Raw genomic sequence first — 20,178 nt, 5'->3', positions numbered from 1 at the left:
AGGAGGTCCTGAAAAAAAGACTACAGGAGTTAGGAAAGAAGTTGAAAAGCTAGACCTCAAAGGTAGTAATCTCGGGACAGTGAGTATGGGAATAGAATGAGGTGGAGGATAAATGCGTGGCTGAGGGATTGGAGCAGGGGGCAGGGTTTCAGATTTCTGGATCATTGGGACCTCTTCTGGGGCAGGTGTGACCTGTACAAAAAGGACGGGTTGCACTTGAATCCCAGTGGAACCAATATCCTGGCAGGAAGGTTTGCTAAGGCTATTGGGGAGAGTTTAAAAGAGAATTGTTGGGGGGTGGGAACCGAACTGAACTGAAAGGGAGGTTGGCTCACAAATAGAGAAAGTTTGGAGACAGTGAGAAAGGGAGAACAGGCAGGTAGTAGAGAAGGGATGCACTCAGTCAGATGGTTTGAGATGTGCCTATTTTAATGCAAGGAGTATTGTGAACAAAGCGGATGAGCTCAGAGTGTGGATCAGTACTTGGAGCTATGATGTTGTGGCCATTACAGAGACTTGGATGGTGCAGGGGCAGGAATGGCTACTTCAAGTGCCAGGCTTTAGATGTTTCAGAAAGGATAGGGAGGGAGGCAAAAGAGGTGGGGGCGTGGCACTGTTGATCAGAGTTAGTGTCACGGCTGCAGAAAAGGTGGACCTCATGGAGGTATTGTCTACGGAGTCTCTGTGGGTGGAAGTTTGGAATAGGAAGGGGTTAATAACTCTACAGGGTGGTTTTTCATAGACTGCCCAATAGTAACAGGGATATCGAGGAGCAGATAGGGAAACAGATCCTGGAAAGGTGTAATAATAACAGAGTTGTCGTGATGGGAGATTTTAATTTCTCAAATATCGATTGGCATCTCCCTAGAGCAAGGGGTTTAGATGGGATGGAGTTTGTTAGGTGTGTTCAGGAAGGTTTCTTGACACAATATGTAGGTAAGCCTACAAGAGGAGAGACTGCACTTGATTTGGTATTGGGAAATGAATCTGGTCAGGTGTCAGATCTCTCAGTGGGAGAGCATTTTGAAGATAGCGATCATAATTCTATCTCCTTTACAATAGCATTGGAGAGAGATAGGAACAGACAAGTTAGAAAAGCGTTTAATTGGAGTAAAGGGAATTATGATGCTATCAGGCTGGAAATTGGAAGCTTAAATTGGGAACAGATGTTCTCAGGGAAAAGTATGGAAGAAATGTGGCAAATGTTCAGGGGATATTTGTGTGGAGTTCTGCATAGGTACGTTCCAATGAGACAGGGAAGTTATGGTAGGGTACAGGAACCGTGGTGTACAAAGGCTGTAATAACTCTCGTCAAGAAGAAAAGAAAAGCTTACAAAAGGTTCAGAGAGCTAAGTAATGTTAGAGATCAAGAAGATTATAAGGATAACAGGAAGGAACTTAAGAAGGAAATTAGGAGAGCCAGAAGGGGCCATGAGAAGGCCTTGGTGGGCAGGATTAAGGAAAACCCCAAGGCATTCTACAAGTATGTGAAGAGCAAGAGGATAAGAGGTGAAAGAATAGGACCTATCAAATGTGCCAGTGGGAAAGTGTGTATGGAACTGGAGGAAATAGCAGAGGTACTTAATGAACACTTTACCTCAGTATTCACTATGGAAAAGGATCTTGGTGATTGCAGTGATGACTTGCAGCAGACTGAAAAGCTTGAGCATGTAGATATTAAGAAAGAATGTGCTGAAGCTTTTGGAAAGCATCAAGTTGGATAAGTCACTGGGACTGGATGAGATGTACCCCAGGCAACTGTTTGAGGCGAGGGAGGAGATTGCTGAGCTTCTGGCGATGATTGTTGCATCGTCAATGGGGATGGGAGAGGTTCTGGAGGATTGGAGGGTTGCGGATGTTGTTCCTTTATTCAAAAAAGGGAGTAGAGATAGCCCAGGAAGTTAGAGACCAATGTGTCATATTTCAGTGGTTGGTAAATTGATGGAGAAGATCCTGAGAGGCAGGATTTATGAACATTTGGAGAGGTATAATATAATTAGGAATAGTCAGCATAGCTTTGTAAAGGGCAGGTCATGCCTTACGAGCCTGATTGAATTTTTTGAGGATGTGACTAAACACATTGATGAAGGAAGAGCAGTGGATGTAGTGTATATAGATTTCAGCAAGGCATTTGATAAGGTACCCCATGCAAGGCTTATTGAGAAAGTAAGGAGGCATGGGATCCAAGAGGACATTGCTTTGTGGATCCAGAACTGGCTTGCCCACAGAAGGCAAAGAGTGGTTGTAGAGGGGTCATTTTCTGCGTGGAGGTCGGTGACCAGTGGTGTGCCTCAGGGATCTGTTCTGGGACCCTTACTCTTTGTGATTTTTATAAGTGACCTGGTTGGGGAAGTGGAGGGATGGGTTAAAGTTTGATGACACCAAGGTTGGAGGTGTTGTGGATAGTGTGGAGGGCTGTCAAAGGTTACAGCGGGACATTGATAAGATGCAAAACTGCGCTGAGAAGTGTCAGATGGAGTTCAACCCAGATAAGTGTGAAGTGGTTCATTTTGGTAGGTCAAATATGACTGCAGAATATAGTATTAATGGTAAGACTCTTGGCAGTGTGGAGGATCAGAGAGATCTTGGGGTCCGAGTCCATAGGACGCTCAAAGCAGCTGCACAGGTTGACTCTGTGGTTAAGAAGGCATACAGTGTATTGGCCTTCATCAATCGTGGAATTGAACTTAGGAGCCGAGAGGTAATGTTGCAGCTATATAGGGCCCTGGTCAGACCTCACTTGGAGTACTGTACTTAATTCCGGTCGCATCACTACAGGAAGGACGTGGAAACTGTCGAAAGGCTGCAGAGGAGATTTACAAGGATGTTGCCTGGATTGGGGAGCATGCCTTATGAAAGCAGGTTGAGTGAACTCGGCCTTTTCTCCTTGGAGTGACGGAGGATGAGAGGTGACCTGATAGAGATGTACAAGATAATGAGAGGCATTGATTGTGTGGATAGTTAGAGGCTTTTTCCCAGGGCTGAAATAGTTGCCACAAGAGGACACAGGTTTTAAGGTGCTGGGGAGTAGGTACAAATGAGATGTCAGGGTAAGTTTTTTATGCAGAGGGTAGTGAGTGCATGGAATGGGCTGCCGGCAATGGTGGTGGAGGCAGATACGATAGGGTCTTTTAAGAGACTTTTGGATAGGTACATGGAGCTTAGAAAAATAGAGGGCTAAAGGTAAACCTAGTAATTTCTAGGGACATGTTCGGCACAGCTTTGTGGGCCAAAGGGCCTGTATTGTGCTGTAGGTTTTCTATGTTTCATATAGATAAAACTTGCAAGAGTGTTGCAGATCTGAGGAACTGAGTCATAGGGAGAAGTTTGAATAAGTTAGGGCTCCCGCCCACCCACAGAGTATAGGAGCATATAGAAAGAATAAATGTGGCAGGCTCTTTTCATTGAGGTTGGGTGTGACTGGAACAAGAGGTCACAGGTTAAGGGTGAAAAGTGAAATATGTAAGGGGAATCTGACAAGGAACAACTTTACTGATGGTAGTGAGAGAGTGGAACAAGTTGCCAGTGGATGTGGGTTCAATTGCAACATTTAAGAGAAGTTTGGATAAGTACATGAATGGGAAGAGTATAATCTGGGTGTCAGTCAATGGCACTAAGCAGAGTAATAGTTTGGCATGAACTAGATGGGTTGAATGGCCTGTTTGGGCTGTAGTGTTACAAAGTCATAGAACACAAAGGATGTAAGTGTGCTTTTCTAATGAAGAATAGTAAAGCTACCTGTGCTGTTGTGACCAATAATCATCGCTCAGTAAAGTACAGATTGTTTGGTTCAGAGTACATTGAGTACTGCCAGCTTCTACAAAACTATATTAATGTCTGATTTCTGACAGTGTATTTCTGTCAATCCTAAGGGCACTTAATGCCAGACTCAATCTGGTGATACACAGTAACTAGAAATTCATCTTTTCAACTTCTACTTCCTTTTCTCACGGTATACTTTATGACTATGCAGCCAGATTGCACTGCCATGGCCATAGTCATGCTTCCTTCTGGAATATTCTGTTCTCTCAGCATTTTAGCCACCACCATAAATTAGGTGACAAGAGTTTTCTGGTGTTGCCAAGTTCATCACATTGTATCCCACACATGCAGGCATTATGTTCAAACAATGAAAGGCATATTTCCACACGAGACACGCTATTCTGCAGATGTTCAATCCCCAGCAATATACACAAAATGCTAGAGGAATTTAGCAGGTCAGGCAGCATCCATGGAGCAGAATAAACAGTCATCCTGAAAAGTTTGCACATGACTGCAGGAAACTGCAGAGAGTTTTGTGGACATAGCCTCCCCTTCATCGATTAGCGCGCTGAAATAAAATTATTTTGTTGAAGCAAAGACCATCCTACGGTGGGCATCCAGATCGATTTTGAGCTAAAGAATGCTCCACAACCCAGCCACAGAACTTCATTCTTGCTACTAATTATGCAGCAAACGGCCGCAGAAAAGGAAGCAGTGAAAGATTCCCTCCTCTCCCCCTCACACTCTTCTGCGGATGCTGGACATCGTGAAGAACACACCATAAAGTGCTGGAGGAACTCTGCAAATCAGGGTACCCAGACGGAATATTAGATCATAAACACGAGTCCTGAAGAAGGGTCGTGGCCCGAAACGTCATTTGTTTATTGATTTCCATAAATGCTGCCTGATCTGCTAAGTTCCTCCAGCATTTTGGGTCTGTGTTGCTTCGGAATATGAGGAGTTGTTCCTCCAACCTGAGCGTGGCCTCTTCGTGGCAGTAGAGGAGGCCACGGACCGACATATGGGAATGGGAATTCGAATTGAAATATGTGGCCTTTTGTGGCGAACGGAGCGAAGCTGCTCGACAAAGCGAAGCCCCAATCTGCATCGGTTCTAACGGTGTATCTGAAGCCGCACCGGATACCGTAGATGACCCCCGACAAACTCACAGGTGAATTGTCGCCTCACCTGGAAGGACTGTTTTGGGCCCTGAATGGTATTGAGGGAAGAGGTGTCGCACTTGTTCCGCTTGCAAGGATGTAAAATAGACTGACATAAATACCCATTCATATATGAATGAAGCTATAGTAAATTACCAATGATGCCGAACACTGCTCTGGTGTGAGATCCAGGTTATGCCTGATCTACAGCTGACAGCTGCGTAGCCGCCTCTGATTTTGATGGCAAAGTAGTGAAGTGTGTTGAATGTTGCGCATTGTGTTTGAGCAATGAGGTTGAATAGCTTGCATGCAGCTGTGGAGCAGACGAATGTTAAGACAGGTCACAAACAAGAGAAAATCTGCAATGCTGGAAATCCAAGCAACACACACAAAATGCTGAAGGAACTCAGCAGCTGTACTCTTTTCCATAGAGGCTGCCTGGCCTGCTGAGTTCCTTCAGCATTTTGTGTGTGTTGAATGTTGGACCAGACCAGAGTCCCGAACCGATCAATGAAGATTGTTGATAAGCAAATACCTTTTCAAGGAGTGGAGAAATAACGTTATCTTATTTCATTTCTATGGGTTCTGTGTATGGAGGAATAATTTATATTGCCTCAGGTTAGCAAGCAGTAGGCAATGGGTTAAAATGTTGGTTATGATAGATTGCCTCTAGAGATTTTCGGAAATTATCATGCCCAATAATGATTAGACACTGGTCAGTGAGACCTCATAACGGGTCTGGATTGGATTGTGCTTGAGCCGTGTCCTCCCGAACGCAAATATGAAATGTCTTCCCTCCGAAAGTGTGGCCAAATGCTGCCCCCTTAGTTCCTCAGTTTCACAATGGCAACTGTTAATAAAGCAGAAGTTAATGTTGTTAACAAAATACTTTTATTACTCTTGTACAATTTTCTACAATGGACACCTCTGCTCTCGCAAACCCTTCAGACCTCAACTCCGCCTAAGGAACCCAGTCTGAACTCTAGACCCCCTGGCTGCATTCCCTGCTTGCATTCTGGATGCTGGTTCACATTCGGGCTAACGAATGAGCCTGTTGCTCCATCGCTGTTGAATTATTGAAGGTGTCGATCAGCCTGCTGAATGTCTGCATTTTATTGACCTTCAAAAACTTTGCACCGTCAACCTTAATAGTTCCAGTGGTTTAGTGAATTGTATGACAGCTCCTGCCGAAAACCAACGCAATACGTGGAGTACCTAGAGTCTCTCATGCGTTCCCACGAGTTGATGCTTTGGCTGCAATTAATTGCACAAGGGGCGCCAATGAGCCAGGGGCCGCTGCGCCTGCGCGTCAGTGTCTGGCTTTGGGCGGCTCATGGGAGGAGCGAAGCTTGGTGTTTGACAACCCAGTGGAGGAGGTAAAGGCCCGGCCCTGCCAGCGTGAAACAGCGCCGAGTGGAGCGAAGGATCCAGCGAGACCTGGCCCTTCTCTAGGATGGCACCTGAGGATCTGGCTCTCAAGGAAGTGGCCCTAGTTTACTTGGACAGGACTGGAGGGCTGGACAAATTTATCAGTGACTGCAGGCGGTATAATGGTAATATTTTTGAAGGAAAAAATACCTGTAAAGACAAAAAAACACTCAATTAATGAACTACCCTATGTGCAAATCCTATAAACTGAGACTACACAACCCCCACCGACACCACACATTGGATGGTTGTAGGCTCCAGCCATACTGAATGTTTTTCTTCACCTCCTGAGTGAACTTGGTCTAACATGGAGCACATCCCTCCCCACCATCTATATTAGGGGCTGCCTCAATAAGGCAACATTTGTCATAGAACATGGAAATCTACAGCACATTACAGGCCCTTCAGCCCACAAATGTGTGCTGACCATGTAACCTATTCTAGAACCTGTCGAGAATTACCCTACTGCATAACCTTCTATTTTTCTAAGCTCCATGTACCTATCTAAGAATCTTAAAAGACCCTATTGTATCCGCCTCCACTACCACTGCCGGCAGTGCATTCCATGCAACCACCACTCTCTGTGTGAAAAACTAACCCCTGACATCCCCTCTGTACCTACTTCCAAGCACCTTAAAACTATGCCCCCACATGTTAGCCATTTCAGCCCCGGGAAAAAGCCTCTGGCTATCCACACAATTAATGCCTCTCATCATCTTATACACCTCTATCGTCACCTCTCATCCTCTATCACTCTAAGGAGTAAAGGCCAAATTCATTCAACCTATTCCCATAAGGATTATCCAATCCAGGCAATATCCTTGTAAACTCCTCTGTACTCTTCCTATAGTATCCACATCCTTCCTGTAGTGAGGTGACCAGATTTGAAGACATCGTCAAAGATCCCCACTACCTTCTCGCAGTTGTCTTCGCATAGGAAGTACAGAACCATGAAATCCCACACTAACAGGTTCAAGGATAGATACTTCCCTTCAGCCATTCACTTCTTGAATCAACCTGCACAATCTTGATCACTACTTCAGTATAACAACATCATGACCACTTTGCAATATAATGGACTTTTTTGTTCTAATTGTGCTCTTTCTTTAAAAATTGAGTATAATATATGTTATGTTTTTATGTGAACACTGATGATCACCTGTGTTATATATACTTTTACAAAGTCCAATAAATCTGACTTGGAGTTACATTCCCATCACCTTCCACATCACACTGGCCTAATAATTTTCTGTATCTGATTAACCCAAGGAGATACATACAGGGCATGTGCAATATTTGGTGTTTGGCCAACTCTTTACACAAGCAATGAGAAAGATGTTATTGTGAGATGTCCCTTTACAAAGTTAAAGAGAGCGTGAACCATGTAAGCCTTTATCCCATGTATTGTAAGCTAAATGTTTTGTTATATGTATGCTGCCCAACAATTCCAACCTGTTTCTCAGTGAGTTATCTTGAAAGGAAAGCAGGCAGTTGGGTGATTCTCATGCCACAACCCCACATGACTGCCCCTTATCCTCTATGGCCTTTCCCTAAGGTAGAGAGAATTGTTCAGGTTTAATGAACTCATTCCCCAGTATTTGAGCACCGATCCTGCTTTAGGTAACCTGCCCAACTAAGAAAGAACACAGCAGTAAGGAAAATCAGACACAAGGCGTGAAGGCTCCCTTCCTTAGTTCCAGTCATCTTAAGAGAAATTTCCAGTTAGAATAGTTTTTCTACCAGCCAGGTTTGTGCAACATACTGTCATTTTCTGTTTTGAGGGGAGCAATTTAAAATAGAATTAAACCACTAAAATATTTTTATTAATTTGCCTGGCTGGCGAAGATCAGCCTGATAATTACAATGTCAGACTAGAATGTATTGCACTTTGCCTTCTTGAAATTAGGAGAAGCAAGAAGGTGCACCAGTGAGATTATAATATGAATCAAGAATTTTAATCTTTGCAACTCTGGATCACTATTTATGTAAGTACATCTTGGATAATAAAATCTACATTCAGTTTTCATAAAACTCTCTGTGGTATTCATTTATCTCCTGCTGTTCTTCATCCAGACATCCCTTTGCCAACTACTTTCAGCAGGCATCACAGCCATTCAGTCTTTAAATTTTTAAAGTTCTCCAACCTTTCCCTTTTATTCTCTTTCCACCTCTCTCCTCTCATTGTAACTTTGTTACTGTTTTTTTTTGCTTCCACAAATGCTCCCTGATCTTTAGAGTATGTTCAACATTTTCTGTTAAAAAGATTGTGGGGGTCTGTTTATAGGAGAATCTGGTGATACGAATATGAGATTACCTGATTTGTCTTGAATTGGTTTGTGGCTTCCCCAATGCCATAAAGGACAGACTACCTCTTGACTAATTCTCATCCATTTCCCAAACCTCTGCTCACTCCATATCCTGAAAAAAAAACGAGTTCTCATGGTACTCTACTTCCTCCCCAACAGTCTCCAGGATTTCTGCTAACTCCAACAAGATTCTATCACTATACATGTGTCCCCTACCCCTTTCAGCATTCCTAAATCCATTCTTCCACCCCTACCAGCCACTCCCTATGTAATGACACTTTTGTGAGTTTGCATGGGAGCATATCAGAGAAATTCAGGAAGGGGAGAGGAACAGATGGTAGAATCTTGTTGGAGCTGGCAGTATTTTAGCAGTTACTAACCTTGATTAGTATGCATTTGACAGCCTTCTCACAGGATCAGAATTACAAATATTTGGTTTATTCTGTGCTTACTTTACAGATTCCAAACAGTGTCATGCTGTCTATCGCTTCATTATTTATGTGAGTCCATCTGATCTAGCAGAGTTGGATGCAAGACTTGGTAACTGTGTTCTTCATCAGCCAATAAGAGCAACATGTTTGTTTCAGTCTGTGAGTAAGAAGAGAAGTCCTGAATGATGCTAGTGGTGACAAACTGTGATATTTAAAATATTTTCAATTCCGGTTTTCATAATTCATATAGTCTAACTGAAGTCTTGCAGTGTTCAGAGGTTAATCAATTTAAGAATATTTTTCAGGTGTGCTTTACATCTATCAAGACGTTGTCATTAATTCCACAACTAGAAACTGAAAGCCAGGTAAATAGGTGTATCAAGTTCCGATTAAATTTTATCAAGTTGACTGAGTTTTCTGTACCATAAGGCTTCTTTGCATATAAGATACAACAGCAAGCTGACTTATCAAAAAAGTCACATGCCATTTCTTTGCCCATATCTGCAAATGACATACATTATATCCTGTTGTATTCTTTAACAATTTTCAATGCTGTCCACAACACCACCAATCTTCATATCATCTGCAAACTTACTAACCCACCCATCTACATTTTCATCCAGGTCATTTATATATCACAACTGGCAGAGGTCCCAGTATAGATCCTTGCAGAACACTACTAATCACAGACCTCCCTTCAACCATTACCCTCAGTCATCTATGAACAAGCCAGTTCTGAATCCAAACGGCTAATTCACCACGGATCCAATGCATCTTAATATTCTGGATGAGCCTTCCACGAAGAACTTTGTCAAGCACCTTACAAAAATCCATGCAGACAATATCCACTGCTCTACCTTCATCAATCATGCTTGTCACCACTCAAAAAGCTCAGTTAAATTAGTAAGACACAACTTGAAAGTATTAAGTTGGATATGGCACCGGGACCCGATATATCCCAGGCTACTGTGGGAGGCGAGGGAGGAGATTGCTGAGCCTCTGGCAATAATCTTTGCATCATCAATGGGGACAGGAGAGGTTCTGGAGGATTGGAGGTTTGCAGAGGTTGTTTCCTTATTCAAGAAAGGGAGTAGAGATAGCCCAGGAAATTATAGACCAGTGAGTCTTACTTCAGGAGTTGGTAAGATCCTGACAGGCAGCATTTGGAGAGGCATAATATGATTAGGAATAGTCAGCATGGCTTTGTCAAAGGCAGGTCATGCCTTATGAGCCTAATTGAATTTTTTGAGGATGTGATTAAACACATTGATGAAAGAGGAGTAGATGTAGTGTATATGGATTTCAGCAAAGTATTTGAAAAGGTACCCCATGCAAGGCTTATTGAGAAAATAAGGAGGCATGGAATCCAAGGGGATCTTGCTTTGTGTATTCTGAATTGGCTTGCCCACAGAAGGCAAAGAGTGGTTATAGACGGGCCATATTCTACATGGAGGTTGGTGACAAGTGGTGTTCCTCAGAGATCTGTTCTGGGACCCATTCTCTTCTTCATTTTTATAAATGATCTGGATAAAGAAGTGGAGTGATGGGTTAGTAAATTTGCTGATGACACAAAGGTTAGGGGTGTTGTGGATAGTGTGGGGGGCTGTCAGAGGTTACAGCAGGACATTGATAGGATACAAAACTGGGCTGAGAAGTGGCAGATGGAGTTCAACCCAGATATGTGTGAGGTGGTTCATTTTGGTAGGTCAAATATGATGGCAGAATATAGTATTAATGGTAAGACCCTTGGCAGTGTGGAGGATCAGAGGGATCTTGGGGTGCATGTCCATAGGACACTCAAACATGCTGCGCAGGTTGATTGTGTTTAAGAAGGCATACGGTGTATTGGCCTTCACCAACCATGGGATTGAGTTCAACAGCCGAGAGGTAATATTACAGCTGTATAGGACCCTAGTCAGACCCCACTTGGAGTACTGTGCTCAGTTCTGGTCACCTCACTACAGGAAGTATGTGGAAACTATAGAAAGGGTGCAGAGGAGATTTACAAGGATGTTGCCTGGATTGGGGAGCATGCCTTATGAGAATAGGTTTAGTGAACTAGGCCTTTTTTCCTTGGAGCAACAGAGGATGACAGGTGACCTGATAGAGGTGTATAAGATGATAAGAGGCATTGATCGTGTGGCTTTTTCCCAGGGCTGAAATGGCTATCACGAGAGGGCACAGTTTTAAGGTGCTTGGACATTAAGTACAGAGGAGATGTCAGGGATAAGTTTTTTACGCAGAGAGTGATGAGTGCATGGAATAGGCTGCTGGCGACTGCGGTGGAGATGGATACGATAGGATCTTTTAAGAGGCTCCTGGATAGGTGCATGGAGCTTAGAAAAATAGAGGGCTATGGGTAACCCTAGGTAATTTCTAAAGTGAGCACATGTAAAGTAAGGCCTGTATTGTGCTGTAGGTTTTCTATGTTTCTATGTTTGACCCGAGTTTTTCAAATGCTTATAAATCCTATCCCTAAGAATTCTCTCCAGTAACTTCTCTACTACTGACTTGAGACTCACCAGTCTGGAGTGTCCAGTATTATCCCTTGTTCCCTTTTCAAATAATAGAATAACATTAGCTACTTGTCAGTCCTCTGGGATGCTGCCCGTGGCTGGAGAGGACATGAAGATATTAGTCAAGGCCCCAATAATCTCTTCCCTTTCCTGTCTCGAAAAGCTGGGGTATATCCCCTCAGAACCTGGGAACTTATCTGCCTTAATGCTCTTTAACTCCTCCTCTACAAAATATCCTAGCATATCAATATGCTCAGCATTATTGCCCATGTCCGTCTCCTTGGTAAATACTGATGTAAAGTACTCATTAAGAACCTCACCCACGTCATCTGCATCGAAGCAAATGTTCTTCCCCTTTATCTTTGAGCGCTACTACCTTCTCCCTAGTTATCCTCTTGCTCTTGATGCATTATCAGAATGCCTTGGTATTCTCTTTAATCCTACTTGCCAAGGATTTTTCATGACCCGTCCTGGCTCTCCTAATTACTTGCTTGAGTTCTTTTCTGGCTTCTTTATCTGCAAGGGCTCTGTTTGATTCTAGCTTCCTAAGCTTTACATACTTTTCCTTTTTCCTTGACTAAATTCATCACCTTTCTCAACATTCAAGGTTCGCTTGCCTTGCCATTTTTGTCCTTTCTTCTTACTGGGACCTAACCGTCCTGTACTCTGTGCAGTTGGTTGGTCTTTAAACACCCTCCACATGTCAGATGTGAACTTGCCCAAAAACAGTTGTTCCCAACTAACTCTCCCTAGTTCCTGCCTAATGCTCTCATAATTTGCCCTACTCCATTTTAATATTCTCCCACAAGGTTCATGTTTATCCTTATCAATCCTTAGCTATCTTGAGACTTAAGGGGTTGTAATCTCTGTTCACCCACTGAAAGGTCAGACACCTGGCCAGGCTCATTACCAAACACCAGGTCCAGTACAGTCCCTTCTCTTGTTGGACTATTGACACAGTGATTTAAGAAACCTTCTTGGATGCACCTAACAAATTCTGCCCCTTCTAAACTGCTTGCACTGGGAAGGTCCCAGATTATATTAAGGAAGTTGAAGTCCTCCATGACAGAAATCCTATTGTTTTTACACCTTTCCTTACTCTGCCTGCATATCTGTTCCTCAATGTCCTGGTGGTTATTGGGAATCTGTAGCACAATCCCATCGGAGTGATTGCATCCTTCGTATTTTTGAGTTCTACTCATATAGACTCATTAGATGAGCCCTCCAATATGCCCCCTTTGAGGGCAGCGGTGATATCGTCCCTGATTAGTAGTGCAATGTCCCACCTCTTCTAACTGCCTTACTACACTTTTTAAAACATTGAAGACCTGGGATATTATACTACTTTATACTGTATAAACAATTAATACCAGAATGTACAATCATCACAGCGATATTTGATTCTGCGCTTCACACTCCCTAGATTACAAATATTAAATATTAAAAATATTTAAAATAGTTAAAATTAGTAAATATTAAGAATTTAAATTATAAATCATAAATAGAAAAATGGGAACTAAGGTAGTGCAAAAAAACCGAGAAGCAGGTCCGGATATTTAGAGGGTACGGCCCAGGTCTGGGTCAGGATCCGTTCAGCACCCATTAAGCACCCATTCCTGTCCCTCTCTCATCAAATCTCTGTAATGGCCACTACATTATGGTTCCATCTTCTAAGTTCATCACCTTTACACATAACACTGGTGGTGGTGGTGGCATCCGTTAGTCTCGCGAGACCATGGATCTGCGCCTGGAAAGTCTTGCTTCAGTCTGTGTTAGAGCGCGTCTGTTGTGGCTGTAGAGGCCCACACAGGAGTGACAGTCTTGGCTGCATCGACTGCACTTGAAGGCGCTATCCTCCAGTGTTGTATCGGTGCTGTTTTCCCGATGAGTGCGCTTTTCTTCAGCAGCAAGCCTCAGCTTCTCTTCTCCTCTTTTTAGACCTCTGCGTAGTTCCAGCCTCCAGTGAGAGTGATCACTTGCAACGTCCTCCCACCTCTCGACATTCATTTTCAGTGACTTCATGTCTCTCTTGCAAACATCTTTGAAACGAAGATGGGGCCGCCCTTGTGCTCTCTTGCCAGAGGCCAATTCCCTGTACAGCAGGTCTTTCGGGATCCTCCCATCTGACATGTTGTGTACGTGGCCCAGCCGGCGGAGATGGCTTTGTTGGAGCAGGATGAAGAGGCTGGGTATCTGGGTGCGGGCCAGGACCTCATTGTTGGTGACTCGGTCAGTCCACTTAATATCCAGAATGCGTCTCAGGCTGCCAAGGTGGAAAGTGTTGAGACGCTGCTCTTGTCTGGAGTAGAGGCTCCAGGTCTCGCTGCCGTAAAGCAGTGTGCTGAGGACGCTGGCCCTGCAGACTGCAACCTTGGTGTGCGTCGTCAGCTTTCTGTTCTCCCAGACTCCCTTTGTCAGCCTGGTGAATGTTGAGGCGGCTCATCCGATCTGTTTATTGATCTCGGGGTCTAGGGGGAGGCTGTCCGTGATGGTGGAGCCAAGGTATGTAAACTTGTGAACTACCTCCAGCTTGTAGTTGTTGATGGGGGGTGCTCAACGCTTTGGCCCAACACGTTGGTTTTCTTCAGGCTGTTGGTCAAGCTGAAGTCCTGGCAAGCTCTTGAGAAGCTGACCATGAGGCGCTGCAGTTGCTCTTCAGAGTGTGTTGCCAGTGCCACATCGTCTGCAAACAACATGTCCCTGATGAGTACTTCACATACCTTGGTTTTTGCCCTCAGCTGGGACAGACTGAACAGCCTCCCGTCCGATCTGGTGTGGAGGTAGGCACCATCGGTTGATGTTCCAAAGGTGTGCTTCAGCATGACTGCGAAGAAGGTGCCAAACAGGGTGGGGGCAAGCACACAGCCCTGCTTCACACCGCTGCGAGTGTTGAAGGCCTCCGAAGAAGAGCCGTTCAGTTCGACACATAACACTACTAGCATTAAAATACACACATTTCAAACTATCTGTCCCATATCTTTTGCTCCCACCTGTTTTTACTGGCCCTGACATCCACCATCCTCTCCATCTCTCCACTTTCTGATCTGGTGCTCTGGATCCCATTCCCCTGCAAACTAGTTTAACCCTTCCTGAGTAGCACTACCAACCTTACAGGCCAGGATATTGGTTCCTTTCCAGTTTAGGTGCAACCCATCCCTCTTGTACAGGTTACTCCCACCACAGAAAAGGCTCCAAATATCCAAGCACCTGAAACCCTGTTCCCTGCATCAGTTCCTCAACCACTTATTCCTCTGTATTATCATCCTCTTCCTGTCCTGACTAGCACATGGCACTGGGAGTATTACAGAGATTGGTCAATATCTCACTGTATTTTCAACGAAGCCCTCTGTGATCCTAAATCAGAAGCCCTAACTGTTGAGAAAAAACCTTAAATATAGTAATGGGCCAACCAGCTCTGCACTACTGATACCTATGAATACTCCCCCACCTTCTCTGCGACATAAAATAATCCATTTTTGTCTCTACTTGCAATTCTAATGAAGGGCCTTCAACCCAAAAAGCTAACACCTTTCCTCTGCAAAGATGCTGCCTGATCTGCTGTTTCCAACAGTTTCTTTCATATCTTTATGGTTATTTTAAATAGCTTCATTATTTTAATTATCAGGCTAATGGTACAAATATAAATGGTTAAAGCAGAATTTTAAACAGAATTAAGCAGTTTCAATTGTGCTTTTCCTTTCATTTTCCCTTCCCTTACTGGAAGTATGAGTCTGCATTATGTAATCCTTGATTTGCATGTATAGTCTTCTAGTTTAGAACCACCAATACTGCTAGGCAGTACTGTGATTATCTAGTGATTTAAAGAAAAACAAATTGTTAAATGCAATTCTTCCACAAATAACTTCATCTGGTCTTTTCAAGGTTAATGTTGTGCTAAAGTTGACACACTTGCCTCCATTACCAAGTTACTCACTTAGCCTTTGTCAGTTCCCCCGTGGATACCAGCTGCTGAGGTATTATAAGGTAGAGGGAGTGGTTATTGCAATGACAACTGTAACAAAGTACACACAAGGTGCAAGATTCCTTTGTTCTGAATCAAGCTGCCCTTTTTCAACAGGTAAGAAAAATGATCAATAGGAATTTAATAAAAGCTTGTGTTTTAATGTGTTATTTTTATTTATTTATGCCACTTAAAGATCTCAGTGAAGACTGGCTGGTGTGTTCACCGAGATCCTTAACCTTTCACTTCGGCAATCTGAAGTACCCACCTGTTTCAGGCAGGCTTCAATGATACTGGTACCTAAGAAGAATTTGGTAACCTGTTTCAATGACTATTATCAGTAGCACTTACATCCACAGTGGGAGGTGGTGATGAAACATATCAACAGGGAAACCGCCAAGATAGGACTGCTGAGGTTTTCAAGGCAGAGGAGGTGGAATATACTTTGTGATTAACTTCCCATGGCATACAAACGTGGCGGTTCTATCCCAGTCCTGCTCACCCGACCTGTAACATCTAGCGATCGAGTGTCATCCATTTTTTCTGCCGCGGGAGTTTTCAGCCATCATCTTGGTAATGGTGTATCTTCTGCCTCAGGCTTGTATCAGACAGACTCTAGACAAACAGGGTGACATAATCAACAGGCATGAAACAGTGCATCCTGATGCCTTCCTTATCATTTTGGGGGATTTTAATTAGGCCATCTTGAAAAAGTCCCTCAATAATTATCACTAGCATATCGCTTGTGGAACTAGAGGAGCCAACACACTGGACCATGTTACACTACCATCAAGAAGGCCCACACTTCAGAAAGTCTGATCACCTGACTGCACTTCTACTCCCTAAATATAGGCAGAGACTGACACCAGTAGGGAGGACCAAGAAAGTATGGAAAAAGGAGGTAGAGGAGCACCTACAGGACTTATTTAAGTCAGTGGACTGGACAGTATTCAGGGATTCATCTTCAAGTCTGAATGAATATGCCACAATTGTCATTGCCTTCATTAAAGCCTGCTTGGATGAATATGTGTCTACGACAACTTGCTGTAATACCCGATTCAAATGCCATGGATGAACCAGGAGATTCATAGTCTGCTGAGGAGTAGATCCATGGCATTCAGGTCTGGTAATCCGGGACTATACAAGAAAGGCCAGGTACGACGTACGGAGGGCTAGCCCAGAGCAAAAGAACAATTCTGATTGAGATTAGAAGTGGAATCTGATGCACGTCAACTTTGGCAGGATTTATGGGCCATTACTTCCTACAAAGTAAAGCCTAACATCACCCCCAGATGAGCTCAACGCTATTTATGCACACTTTGAAAGGGAGAATAAAACTACAGCTATGAGGATCCCTGCAGCATCTGGTGACCCTGTGATCTCTGTCTCAGAGACTAACATCAGAATATCTTTCAAGAGTATGAACAATTGTGATACATCAGGCCCCAATGGCATACTTGGTAGGGCTCTGAAAACCTGTGCCAACCAATTGGGAGGTGTGTTCAAAGACATTTTCAGTCTCTCATTGCTACAGTCGGAAGTTCCAACCTGCTTCAAAAAGGCAACAATCATACAAGTGCCCAAGAAGAGCAGGGTGAGCTGCTTTATTGACTATCACTAATACTCATGTCAGGCTGCTGTTCATTGACTACAGCTCCGTGTTTAACACAATCATTCCTACAGTTCTGATTAAAAAGCTACAAAATCTGGGCCTCTGTACCTCCCTCTGCAACTGGATCCTCGGCTTCCTCGCCAGAAGACTTTAGTCTGTGTGAATCGGAAATAACATCCTCACCTCACTGATAATCAACGCTGGCACACCTCAAGGATGTGTGCTTATCCCACTGCTCTACTCTCTCTACACCCATGACTGTGTGGCTAGGCACTGCTCAAATGCCATCTTTAAATTTGCTGATAACACAACTATTGTTGGCAGAATTTCAGATGGTGACGAGGAGGTGTACAGGAGCGAGATAGATCAGCTAGTTGAGTGATGTCACAGCATCAACCTTGCACTCAATGTCACTAAGACCAAAGAATCGATTATGGAGAAAGAGTAAGATGTTAGCACACACGCCAGTCCTTAATGATGGATCAGTAGTGGAAAAGCTGAGCAATTCCAAGTTCCTGAGTGTCAGCATCTCTCAGGATCTATTCTGGGCCCAGCATACTAATGCAGTTATAAAGAAAACACAACAACGGCTATGTTTCATTCAGATTTTGAGGAGATTTGGTATGTCACTAAAGACATTCACAAATTTCTACATGTGTACCATGGAGAGCGCTCTAACTGGTTACATCACCGTCTGGTGGGGGGTTGGGGATAACCACAGGAAGTTCTGAATTCATTCAGCTCCATCATGGGCACTAGCCTCTCCAGCATCCAGGACATCTTCAAGGAGTGAAGCTTCAAAAAGGCCGCATTCATCATCAAGGACCCCCATTACCCAGGACATGCACTTTTCTCATTGCTACCACTAGGGTGGAGGTACAGGGAGCCTGAAGGCACACACTCTACAATTCAGGAATAGTTTCTTCCTCTCTACCATCAAATTTCCATCCAACCCAGGAACACTACACACTACCTTTTAGACTATTTATTTAATATAACATTTTTAATATACTGTATACACACACACACACTGTAAATTACAGTGTATTTAATTCTGTGGCCTGATGAAGGGTCTCGGCCTGAGATGTTGACTGTACCTCTTCCTATAGATGCTGCCTGGCCTGCTGCGTTCACCAGCATTTTTTGTGTGTGTTGCTGTAAATTACAGTTTTGAATTATTATGTATTGCAATGTACTGCTGCTGCATAATAACAAATTTCATGACAAATGTTGGTGATATTAAATCTGATTCTTATTCTGATTCTGAACATCTGCCCGAGAAGCGAATTGCTTCTGCTTCAGGTTGCCTACAACAGATCCACAGCAGATGCCATCTAATTGGCTCTTCACGCAATCCTGGAACATCTCATGTTGTTCCATTGTTTAAAACAGGATCGAAAAGTAATCTGGGAAATTATAGGCGGGTAAGTTTGACGTCGGTAGTGGGTAAGTTATTGGAGGGAGTACTAAGAGACAGAATCTACAAGCATTTGGATAGACAGGGACTTATTAGGGAGAGTCAACATGGCTTTGTGCATGGTAGGTCATGTTTGACCAATCTATTGGGGTTTTTCGAGGAGGTTACCAGGAAAGTGGATGAAGGGAAGGCAGTGGATGTTGCCTACATGGACTTCAGTAAGGCCTTTGACAAGGTCCCGCATGGGAGGTTAGTTAGGAAAATTCAGTCGCTAGGTATACATGGAGAGGTGGTAAATTGGATTAGACATGGGCTGAATGGAAGAAGCCAAAGAGTGGTAGTAGAGAATTGCTTCTCAGAGTGGAGGCCTGTGACTAGTGGTGTGCCACAGGGATCAGTGCTGGGTCCATTGTTATTTGTCATCTATATCAATGATCTGGATGATAATGTGGTAAATTGGATCAGCAAGTTTGCTGATGATACAAAGGTTGGAGGTATAGTAGACAGTGAGGAAAGTTTTCAGAGCCTGCAGAGGGACTTGGACCAGTTGGAAAAATGGCTGAAAAATGGCAGATGGAGTTTAATACAGACAAGTGTGAGGTATTGCACTTTGGAAGGACAAACCAAGGTAGAACATACAGAGTAAATATTAAGGCACTGAGGAGTGCAGTAGAACAGAGGGATCTAGGAATACAGATACAAAATTCCCTAAAAGTGGTGTCACAGGTAGATAGGGTCGTAAAGAGAGCTTTTGGTACATTGGCCTTTATTAATCAAAGTATTGAGTATAAGAGCTGGAATGTTATGATGAGGTTGTATAAGGCATTGGTGAGGCTGAATCTGGAGTATTGTGTTCAGTTTTGGTCACCAAATTACAGGAAGGATATTAATAAGGTTGAAAGAGTGCAGGGAAGGTTTACAAGGATGTTGCCAGGACTTGAGAAACTCAGTTACAGAGAAAGGTTGAATAGGTTAGGAATTTATTCCCTGGAGCGTAGAAGAATGAGGGGAGATTTGATAGAGGTATATAAAATTATGATGGGTATAGATAGGCTTTTTCCACTGAGGCAAGGGGAGAAAAAAACTAGAGGACATGGGTTAAGGGAGAGGGGGGAAAAGTTTAAAGGGAACATTGGGGGGGGGCTTCTTCACACAGAGAGTGGTGGGAGTATGGAATGAGCTGCCAGACGAGGTGGTAAATGCGGTTCTTTTTTAACATTTAAGAATAAATTGGACAGATACATGGATGGGAGGTGTATGGAGGGATATGGTCCGTGTGCAGGTCAGTGGGACTAGGCAGAAAATAGTTCGGCACAGCCAAGAAGGGCCGAAAGGCCTGTTTCTGTGCTGTAGTTTTTCTATGGTTTCTATAGTTTCTATCTGGACAGCAGAAGTGCATATATCGGGATGATATCTATCGACTAGACCTCAGCATTCAATACCATCGTCCCCTCAAAACTATTCAATAAATTTCAAGACCTTGGCTTCAATACCTCCTTGTACAATTGGATGCTCGATTTCCTCACTTGTAGTCACCAGTCAGTTTGGATTAGCAACAACATCTCCTCCACAATTCCATCAGCAC

The 20,178-nt window shown here is 43.6% G+C and overlaps 1 protein-coding gene across 1 annotated transcript in view; it reads left to right on the top strand.

The window, feature by feature from the left end:
- The first annotated feature begins 6,305 nt into the window (after positions 1-6,305).
- Positions 6,306-20,178, top strand: part of mcmdc2 (minichromosome maintenance domain containing 2) — a 68,720-nt gene continuing 54,847 nt past the window's right edge. Inside the window, exons 1-4 of the mRNA XM_072254388.1 lie at positions 6,306-6,475; positions 9,116-9,246; positions 9,393-9,452; positions 15,486-15,681. Of these exons, the coding sequence (XP_072110489.1) occupies positions 6,376-6,475; positions 9,116-9,246; positions 9,393-9,452; positions 15,486-15,681 (487 nt within the window). The 5' untranslated portion in view covers positions 6,306-6,375. The remainder of the gene's footprint in view (positions 6,476-9,115; positions 9,247-9,392; positions 9,453-15,485; positions 15,682-20,178) is intronic.

Source organism: Mobula birostris, chromosome 1, assembly GCF_030028105.1.
Source record: "Mobula birostris isolate sMobBir1 chromosome 1, sMobBir1.hap1, whole genome shotgun sequence".
NCBI classification, from domain to species: domain Eukaryota; kingdom Metazoa; phylum Chordata; class Chondrichthyes; order Myliobatiformes; family Myliobatidae; genus Mobula; species Mobula birostris.
The sequence above is the reverse complement of the archived record's forward strand: the minus strand, read 5'-3'. Positions and strand labels throughout refer to the sequence as shown.